At 31.8% G+C, this 11,193-nt stretch overlaps 1 protein-coding gene across 2 annotated transcripts in view; it reads right to left on the bottom strand.

Annotated features, from left to right (window-relative positions):
• Positions 1-4,262: 4,262 nt before the first annotated feature.
• LOC110025900 (uncharacterized protein At1g76660) overlaps positions 4,263-11,193 on the bottom strand; it is a 10,337-nt gene continuing 3,406 nt past the window's right edge. The window contains exons 2-3 of one of the 2 annotated variants that reach the window (XM_020726591.1): positions 4,730-5,930; positions 4,263-4,641 (exon numbers count right to left, since the gene is read on the bottom strand). In XM_020726591.1, the coding sequence (XP_020582250.1) occupies positions 4,445-4,641; positions 4,730-5,930 (1,398 nt within the window). In that variant the 3' untranslated portion in view covers positions 4,263-4,444. Of the gene's footprint in view, positions 4,642-4,729; positions 5,934-11,193 lie in introns of both variants that reach the window. The other variant, XM_020726590.1, reaches the window with a different exon arrangement.

The following is an 11,193-nucleotide window of genomic DNA, read 5'->3' on the forward strand; positions in this document are numbered from 1 at the left end:
AATACTAATGAAATAAATAACAAAAAGAAAAATAAATTAAACAAAATAAAGAGGGGAGCTAGTTCCTTTCGGGATAGAATACATCAGAAAAATTATAACTGGAATAGATCATTTTATTATTAGACAATCAACAACTTATATAATTGAGGGTGAAGGTCACTACGATAGACATTAAGTAGATATTGATGCTATAACATATACTTGCAATTACTTGCAAACATCTTGGTTACCATGCATACACATATTTTCCTTTTGGGCACGAAAGAACATCAACTTTGACACACATATATAGATGATCATTACTATCTTAATAGTCAATAAGAATGGTTATGTAAATGATTATTGGTATGTTTCATCATTTTGCTTTCATGTGATGTATTTATTGTAGATACAAACTAGTTTGTGATTGTGTTATTTCGATAATTTCAGAAAAAGAGTAGTAGAACAAAAATATTGGTGTGATTCACATAAGATTGTTAAAGACATTGAGACCAAGGGACAAACCAAAGAAGAGCATATTTAAGAGCTTCATGGAGAGCACAAACACGAAAATGAGAAGAGTGCATAAGTGTAGTTGTTGTGGATTTTTTTGTCATCATAAGAGGATATGCAAAAACCTACTAAATCAATTAGGTGGAGAATATTTGATGTTGGTCCAAGTTTGCAAAGCCACTTTGAAGAATAAAAAATGGAAAGGTAGCACCCATCTATATTACTTTGGTTCATCTTGATAGTACTTGTTTTGTTGGTAATTATATTTCTGTAAATTTTGTTAGTCTCGTATTGAATTATTAATGCTAACAATGTAATAATTTTTTTCTATATGAATATGATATTATCATATAATTTTTTTGGAGTACATATATATATATATATATATATATATCAGTTAAAATTGTTTATGAGTTATGAAACCTTATATTTCAGTACATTTGTATGTGATGCTTTTCCTGTTGTTTAAATATATAACCAAATAATGAATAAACTAGATAATTTCATGTTACTCCATTAAAATGGGTCTATATTAACATAAAATTTCTTCAAAAACTCTCTTTTGACATATATCTACTTAAGAATATAGACAACTAAAACATTGTTATATACAACATATTAATTTCTTCTTCTTCTAGTAGTGAAAGAAATTGAGCGAATTTGAATCTGTTTTCTGGAAGATAGATTTTGTGTTTTTAGTTTTTGCGATAATTTAACATCATTTTTTTTTCTTTGAATCTCTAAATGTTTATGAATTTATAAAATCGTATATTATATGCCATTTGTAAATTAATAATCACAAAAAAATCAACAATGTTGCAATTAATTTATAACACCATTTTGTTTTTTATTATTCTCTTTATTGTTGTTATTTCTTGAAAGAAATGGACTTTTTATTCACTTAATCATGGAACTAGTTCATACTAATAGATCTTTATCTGGATTCCAATAATAGTTTAGTTTGGTTGAATATTGGAATTAAATTTGTCAAATAGAAGTGTTTAATTGCAAGAAAGATTATCATTTCGTCCCTAAAAATACAATAATATATTGACATTATAAATTCAAATTGTAAATGCACCAATTTAAATGAATTAACTATTATACTATTTTCAAGTTTTAAGGTTTCATTCTTCTTTTTGGTTTCTTCATCGGTAGATTGATGCATAATGAGAATGTATGGGAAAAACTTTAGAATTTAGAAGGTTTGTGACAGAGTACATCTTTAGGAATAAAGAATATCTACCAACATAGTTGCATTTCTATCTGGTAACATGATTAGTATTTTGCTTCAAAAAAATAATCTGGTTGTAATAGGATAAAGTATAATTTTAAAAGACAAGAGAATTTTAAATGAATTAAAATCAATATATGATTTTTTTAATGAAGTCTTCAAGATATTAAACAATTTTAAATTTTTATAAAATTGTTCATTTATATATATATAATTATAATGACAAATGATTAAACATTCCATTAAATTTGAAACACTTCATATTTTATACGTAGCAGTCAAATGACAAATCATTGAAAGATTTGAATAACTAAAAGAAAAGTTTTTTTCATTGTATGATGTCATATTTAGATTGAGCAAGTAAAGTCCAAATATTGTGAAAATAAAATGTTAAAAGAATTGAAAGAGTTGAAAATAATTTATTTAAACTTGTTTGATTGCCACCTAAGATATTAGTTATTGGTGCAATGAGATCTTGATTGGATGTTGTTTTATCTTGAATCAAGTGTAATCTTTGAAGTGACTCATTATCTATATGATATTATGTTGTTTGATTGACATGTGAGCTGACGTTAAGCACGTTTTTTCTCTAATTATATTGTATTTAATTGAACTAAGGAAATTAATTTTGAAAGATATTTTCTTTTGTAGTCATTTGGAGAAAGGAGTTTTTGCTGGCTAAAATATTTCACTTATATCTTTTTTTTTTTATGACTAAAGTTGAAACTTGTGTATCATTAATTTTATTCTTATATTAAGTCTTTGATAAATATACTTTTCTCATGAAAAAATCACATCATGTAGCTTGTATTAGTCAATTAAAAATCTTAGTACTCTTCATTTGTGTGATGTATTCTACTGACTGTTGTGGATGTAAAATATGATAGTAGGATAAATTTCTTTTCCCATGGTGTTTGAGAGAGCCTTTGGGCCTCATAACTTCATTATCACCTTGTAGTTTACTGATGCTTAATGAATGAAATTTGCATGACCTAACATTTCATATTTTTTGGTGGGTTAAAAGAAAGGCTTGTCTGCTTTTAAACATTATTATTTACATCACATATTTATATTACTCATCTTCTGATGTGAGGTTTTACTACCGACAAATCACAGATCTCATTTTGTATTTGAATGGGTGTGATAAAACGAAAGCTTCAAAGTTTACCTAATCAACTGCAACATAATAATTAAGTTTGCATTTGCATTATTGTGCCCACAATTCCCGAAGCATTGTATTCAAGCAAAGCATAATAAAAATCATGTTCATGAATCATCACTTAATTTATCAATCTCATTTTCATCATAACAATCAAAATTTTTTAGGTATTTAAAGGTTATCAATACGCATACTTCTAATAATCTCAATTATTCATAAGAAGTTGGAAATTCCATGAAGGGTTTTCTACAAAGTTCATATTAGTATGCCATTGATGCATTTTACAAACTACTAATCAAGAAGAAAAGTATCAAATATGGGAAATATATTTGTTGAAAATGAATCTTTGCAGAGCTAAGGGAGATGCAAAGGTTGGAAATATTTGTGTTGATATGATATTTTTAATGTAACGATACATCTTTGTTACCATGGTCTTGGATTTTAATCCAAAAGGTTCAACCACAACGCAAATCAACACTTTACTATAAAAGTTGCATAGAAATAACAACAAAAATTTTGCTATCACCAAGTTAAAGATGTAAATTAAACTTTTACTTGTTTGGTTTTATTGCGAGAAAGTAATTAAATGTATATATTTAGGATAAACCTCAGTTAATGCTCTCCAATGCACATGAATGGGAAGATAAGCTAACACAAGTAATTTGGCTCTTAGAATGTTCCTTAAAACAGTGACTTTGTCATTGATGTATATCATTTGTCATAAAACATATATTAAAACTATGAATGACAATAAATAGTCAATAAAATATATTCAAAATAAACTAGATTCATTAATGAAATGTGACAAACATGAACAAATACACGAGAAATGATCGTTAAATACATAACAAGCCTAAGAAGGGAAAACATCATGACAATGATGATCAACGAGCATAGCCAATATTGTTTTGCTCTATATTGAGATCATTCCAAGCATCTTGATAGTATGCTCCTCAACATCTCATGATTGATTCTCTTAATTCATATGTGCCATCATCAACATCTAGAAGAAATTACCACAATCATCTTCGGTATGGTTTTGAGGACACCTTAATAATTTGGAGTGTTTACATACATAGAACCTAAACATTCATATTTACATATGTGCCAATCAAATCTTTAATATCACATAAAAATACCAACATCACCATCTTTTTAAAAGGTGAAATACACTTTTTCATCCGTCAGTCCATGCCACCAATGTTTTATAAGTGTAAATGCCAAACTCTGGGGGTTACATACGTAAATATATAGAAATTGAATGGTATGTATGTAAATTTACATGCAAAAAATCTAAATACTAAATTAATATTTTTATAAACTCTGAAATAAAAATAAACTAATAAAAATCATTTTAGCACTTTATCTAAGTAGGAAAAAAGCAAAGGGTTCTGTAAAATGAAGATGGAAAGCATATCATCAATCCAACCAAGCCCTAGAATTAGAGAATAATACAACCATAAGTGTATCAAAGACCCTAAAAGACAAATTCCTAACATGTTTTTGATTACATAATATAGAACAATTAAACTGTACTACCATCCAGTTCCAGTTACAGGCTATGAAGGAGAGTTGAAGGAGGCCAGAAGTGCATTGTTAGCATCTTTTACACTTCTAGCTCTTCTGTACTCAATTTCTGCATCAGAACATGATTCCAATACTCGAGTTCTTCTGCTCGTGGACTTCGAAAATGTTGCTTCGCTCTTCTTCTCGGTTGGATGAAGATTAGTATCATGGCAGCTGTTGTTAGCACCACCTACAAGTAGATGAGAAGAAAGTATGAATTTTATGCACAAAAATAGAAACAGGAGATAATATATAGATGTATAAGCAAGCTTATTCACCTGCAATTGGATTATCATAATTTGCTGCTACAATGATATCTCCTCTGAACACATGATTTGGCATATTTTGGCTGGCAGAATCCACCATGACTGACTTCTGGCCTCCTGTGGGCATCCTCAAGAAAGGATGGTGTTCTATGCATGACTTACAGTTGCTGAAGGGAGATGACATGGTGAAGGAAACATCAACCCCATCATTAATCTCCACATAATTTGGGGTCGCAACGATTTCGTCCGCGCTGAAACCAAAAGATGCTCTGTAGGCTTCAATCTCCTCCGGATCTTGTTTGACGGATTTGTTCGGCCTATTACCGCCGCCGGAATAAACATCACCTTCCCTGGAAACACTTAATCTTGCTCCGCAATGAGCATAGCTAGAAAAGGATTGCTGCGCCTGATCGAGATAAAATTGGGCGGCAGCGGAGTTATCTGGACGGAAGAAGCTTGAATCAGATGGCAGCATGAAATTTCTGGAGGTGGCAGAATCAAGACCAAACAGCTTGGATGGCCCATTCCTTGAATGCGGCAAGTCACGGGGCACAATGGAAGCACTCCATCGAGTAGGGGTGTCACCCTCAGGATACGGTGAAGAGAGCCCAGTACGAGGAGTTCCAGATGCAGGTGATATAAGGCTACTGGTTGGACTTCCAGGATAGAGTGGATAGTTAGACTGGAAGTCACCACCAACATAACCAGAGTAAGAAACCCCATTCACTTTACCACTACTTCTGAGCTTAAGAGAAGATGAAAGCAATTGGGCAAATGGCACATCAGGGGATGAGGGAGTTGTCAGGTGGGCAAGCTCAGGAGGAGGAGTTAGAGGAGCAGTAGAAGGTTCTGTTGTGTAAGTTGAGAAAACAGGTGGTGAGACCAACTGTGTTTCATGAGCATAAGGACCTGTTGTAAACATGGTTGAGGATGGTCCGCCAGGCGAGTTGGCAGACAATGACAAGAAACAGCTGGGCGATTGAACCGTCGAAGGGAGTGCAGAGTTCGTAAAAGAAGCAGGTGATGATGGCGGAGCTAATAGAGAGAGATTTAAGTTGGTATTTTGGTTAGAAGGTCCGGCGGACTGAGGCATGTTCCCACGACTTGTGGACCCATTTCCGTCAGGTATGCGGGTTGCAGGAACGATGCGCTTACCTCCTTTCTGTGACCCAAAACAGGAAAATCCACCAAAACAGCCTCCCCATCTGCTCCGCTGCTGCAAAAGCAAGGATGAGCCAAATAAAAAAAACTCAAGAAGCTCCACTCTCATGGTACATATAGAAGAACAAGAAATTGGAGTGAGTGATCAATTTTATGACTAGGGGAGAATATTCAATTGTCGAACAAAACAAATGAGCATAGGACATAGCACAAATCGAAGATATTGAGTGATCATTAGATGTAAATGATTGGTGTTTAAAAAGGAAGAAAAATTTACATATACATCATATTTTTCTAATATATTTACATATCTACGGCCTAAAGTTTGATATTTAAATTTTTAAAACCTTGTTATAAACCTATGCATGAAAAGATGTATTTCACTTTCAAAAAGTTGCTAAGAGAGGCATTTTTTATGTGATGTTGAAGATTTTAGTGCAATGCATGTAAATATGAAGGAATAGATGTTAGATATACAAAAAAATAAGAACTGTGCGGCATGTATATAAATACCCAACAAATGAGATGTTTTGAGGATTTGTGAAGCTTAAAATCATGTTCTTGATTATTAAATACGAGCGAAAAGAAATAATGAATTTAGCAAACTTCACTGTTTTCCAAAATGTGTCTTCTAACATCCACCAACCACATGAGTCCTGAAGCTATTCATAAAAGCCACAATTATTGAAAGCACATCAATTACTGTACTTCGCAAAGTTGAAATGTTGCTAGAAAGAGAATTGAAAGTTCTCGATCGTAGTAGTACGAACCTTGTAAAATTCATTCCTAAAAATGAGAAAAGTAGAAAATCCACTAAAAGAAAATGTGATGAATGGGGATGTTCATCCCAAGGATAAAAAGTGAAGGCGAAGAACAACATAATCCATCAATAAAAGGATATCATTACATATTATCAAGAACACTAACAAAAATTTGAAAAGATATCTCTAAAAGCTCTAAGGTCTTGATGAGCACCAGAAAGGTTGATCCCCAATGACATATGAACTAGAAATAATTTAGGCTGAGTCTGGGGAACTAGTCCTGATCAAGTGAAGGTAGTTGAATAAATTTGCGGAGAAAATAATGGAAAATAAATTTAGTAAAAAAATTCTAATTTCAAATCTATATTAGAACTAGACTTTCAAACTTGAATTTAAATTCAAATATGAAACTCAAATGAGAATAAGATTGGAGATTTTCAGTGAAGATTAAAAAGAAAATACAGGATAGTTACTACCAATTCTCAAATCTTAACTAAAATTTAAAATAACCATTTAACTTTCATTATAAAATTAAAATCAAAGTTATAAATTTTTTGAATTCGTTAAATTACTTTTTATTCCAAATCAAGTTTATTTCAACAAACTTGACAGGGTAGTGGAAAGATATGATGGCTATTTTTTGAATTCTTAAAATTACTTTTTATTCCTAATCAGTTTTATTTCAACTAATTTGACAGGGTAGTGGATAGATATGATGGCTTTCAAGATGGAAAAAGAAGTCTTTGGATGAAAAGAGCTAAAAAAAGGAGATAACTACTATCAAGATTAAAAAAAAAATCCCCAAAGCATAAGATTTCACAATCTAGACTGCATTTTGAATTGGAAGATTTTGTGCAAGATTTCAGGAATAGTTTGAATGACTTATGAAAGTATAGACAAAAGAAATTAAGAAAATATCACGCCATGGACACTAGAAACAAAAAAAAAGAAAGCATACTGATGCAAGATAAATTAGGTTTAGCTCTATTTTAGATTTTTTTATTTTATGTAGAATTATCCCTTGTATGATCATTATGATAATTTTAAATTTATATTTGAATTATGACATGTCTTATTTTATTTCATATCTTCTAATGCCTGAAAAAAAAGATCATATCTTTGAATGCCTTATTCTATAAAAGAGTGATTTTCTTGGTAATAATTTTTTTATGGATTGAATAAAAACCATGCCTTTGTTCCTCACTTCATCCCTTATTCTATATGTTCTACATCTTTCTCTCCCTCGCTCTCCCTCTCTCTTTGTACTGCTTTTTCTACACAATACTAATATCAAAAAATCCAATCTCATTAGCAATCTCGTGCTTGCTCATATCATGATTGTTATATTCATAAACTTTCCTATCTATAATCATAATCAACAACATTCAAGCTCTATCTTCTTAATTACATTCCACATGACACCTCAATGTTTGAGGCCAATCTATAACCTAATGAAAGTCAGCACTTCAATCCTTCACAAACCACCACACCATGTCCCTCCCCTTGAATAGCTAGTCAAGGCCTTTTTTTATCCTAACCGCACTGCATCCCCTGGTTGGTTGTAATATGCAACCATCTGTGACATATAACATTCTACGCCAAGTGTAATCCCTATTAGTATGCCATATGCATGTGTATTGCCTTTGGACTGAATAGGGATGTAACTAAGTCATGTTGCGTGCGAATTGACTTAGGTTCAGCTCAATAAATGGCTTGTGAACTGAGCTGATGAGTTAAGGAGCTAAGCTTAAGGCAAACTTGAGTAAAAAAATTAGCTCGTGAGCTTTGATTAAAAATGTTAATAAAATACGCACTTAGAATAATATAGAAGCTATGAGTTTTGAATACAAAGTTAAAAATATTATATATATATATATATATATATATATCACTTCTTCATATCAAATGATTTCTTCTTATTTCTACTCTATTTTTTCTTTGTTATTAATGCATTAGAAAAATTACATGGATCATAATTAACTTTCTCTATCATAATAAATAAGCTAGCTATTAAGCTGACTTGAATGTATATAATTGAGCTCGAACTTGACCTCAAACTTAATTAAGTAATCAAATTCAAGCTCAAGCGAGGGGTGAATCAAGCTTAGCTGGACTTATTGACATCCTTAGCACTGATTGCACTGCTAGACACCTTACATTAATCAGTACAAATGGCTACCAGTTTCCACTCTTGCTCACTTACTAGCACTAGCTTACTACACTACACCAGCACGCTTGCTCCTTATGTCCACCACTCAAATCCACTAGCGTCTTCGCTAATCTCTCAAAACAACATTCAACTCACTTGCACTCTCAACATCTCTAGTTCTCCTGCACACTTTTATTTTTGTCTTCATAATATTTAATATCAAAGCTTTCCGATCTTGTTAGAAATCATATATGCAAGCTTAGATCATGATCTTGATCGTCATGCCCTTTTTTGTTTTAATCACAACCAATGCCATTCAAATCCCTTCTTCATCTGTCACTTATTGAGTAACCCTTCAACATCAACACCATAGACGAGCCCCATCAATTTAATACTTCCCACAAATAAACATTTCAAACAACCTAGAGCCATTTCATCTTCAATTACAACCTACCCTTAATAAATCCTATATTTATTTTTCAAGAAAAAAATAATAATAATCTTGTATTTGTGACTTCCCAACTCAAAGAATAATGCATCTCTTGCATGATGACAACATAGAATGTCTATGTTATGTTTGGCATCAGCCGTAGCACCAACAATTGCGTTGCATGAATGCATCCTTCCTTTACGTTGATTATTAAGCTTTTAACCCTTTTCTGACCACCATAAATGTCCCCATCACATTTAAGTCCACATCCATTTCCACTGGCTCGGCAGCACTTTGCGCTCATTGCACTAGCCCACCTGTCCTCCTTAGTGTTGTAGCATCTCACAAACATTGCACATGCCTTGTTGGAAATGATCGCAATTCATCTAGCCATTGCTAAGGCACACCCCACAATTTGCTTGGCCACTTTATCTAACCTATTAAACTTTAATCTGTAAATCCAATCTACCCAATAAAGATCATAATAAATTTTAATTGATTTAATAAAATTCGTGAAGAGCTCCAAGCTTCTGAGGATATTTTTCAATTTTTTGTTGATGCTCTCGAGGATTGACAACAAGCTTCTTATGTCGTTATTGATTTGTGGTATTACTCATCATGGTCTACCCATGCTTCAGATAAATTTTTCATTTGTCTTTCTTACTTTGGATGAATATTGTCAAGTTATTAGTATGGTGGATGACATTCAATTCCTCCAATAAATTCTAACTATTTCGGCAGGATTTTTATCATCCAAAGGAAGTTGATGCAGGATAAATTAGGCTTAGATTTAATTCAGCATTTATTATATAAAATTATCCATTTGAATAATTATTAGGATAAGTTTAGATTTAAATTTAAATTAGTATAAGCCTAATTTTAGATCTTAAAAAAATTATACTTAATTTATATAAATAAAGTGGTTCACTTAATAATTCATTGATGAATTTAATGAAAATTATGGCTTAGTTCCTAACTTCTTCCCCGATTTGAGTTTGATGTTTCTCTCCCTCCCGTTTAAATGTTTCTTATCTTTATATCTTCTATCATCAAATCTTTGTTTCTTTTTCTCAATGCATTGCACAATTTAATTTCTTCATTGAGAACTCCGTGGACTAATCAACTTCAACTCTGACATCGTTTGACAAGGAGTTAAACAACAAACTTCAAGACCATGGAGGACTGAAGAAGCCGCATTTTGTGAAAAGGAAAAATTTGATGCAGATATAAAACTAAGCATGTAAAAATAAAAACGTGACAAACAAAATACCTAAAAGAATGGATTTGAAGGCAGAAAGAAAGAATTATATGACAGAAAATACAACAAAAACCATGGCAAAAACATGCATGTTAAATAATATTAACTAAACTAATAATACAATGACTCACAACAAAGGACTAAGATGTCTTACACCACACCATTATTATACAAGGAATATATAAAATATGACTGCGATGGGCAAAGTAACGTGCAAATAGGGAGGCTCATTTGATGATGCCAGTGAAGTTGGGAGTGATGCTACATTCCTCAAACATTTGAATCGTTGTAGCATGCAAGACATCATAACTTGTTGGTTGAGATCATAGGTTTTCATCCAAGAGGTCTTGGATTCAAGACTTTGCATATATGGTGTACGTGCATTTGTGATTAAATTCACTCAAATATCCAAAAAGAAAATCATTATAGACCAACTACTGGCCTGCAAGATACAAGTATAGTATTTGTTCAAAACTCATCTAACTACCGGTCAACAAAACCTAATATATAATTTTGATGTTATGTCACAAAATATTTTCCATACAAAGTACAAGTATCTATTCTTAATTATAAATTAACATACTCTACTCTAATTTAGACAGCTAGTTTGGCATAATTAATTGACTCTGCTAACATTTCCTTTAAAAAAACTTATATTCTATGGAATAAAAATGAACATAAATAGTGAACTGCATCTATTAGTGCTTCAGGGGGGGG

Source organism: Phalaenopsis equestris, unplaced genomic scaffold, assembly GCF_001263595.1.
Source record: "Phalaenopsis equestris unplaced genomic scaffold, ASM126359v1 Scaffold000341, whole genome shotgun sequence".
Lineage (NCBI taxonomy): Eukaryota > Viridiplantae > Streptophyta > Magnoliopsida > Asparagales > Orchidaceae > Phalaenopsis > Phalaenopsis equestris.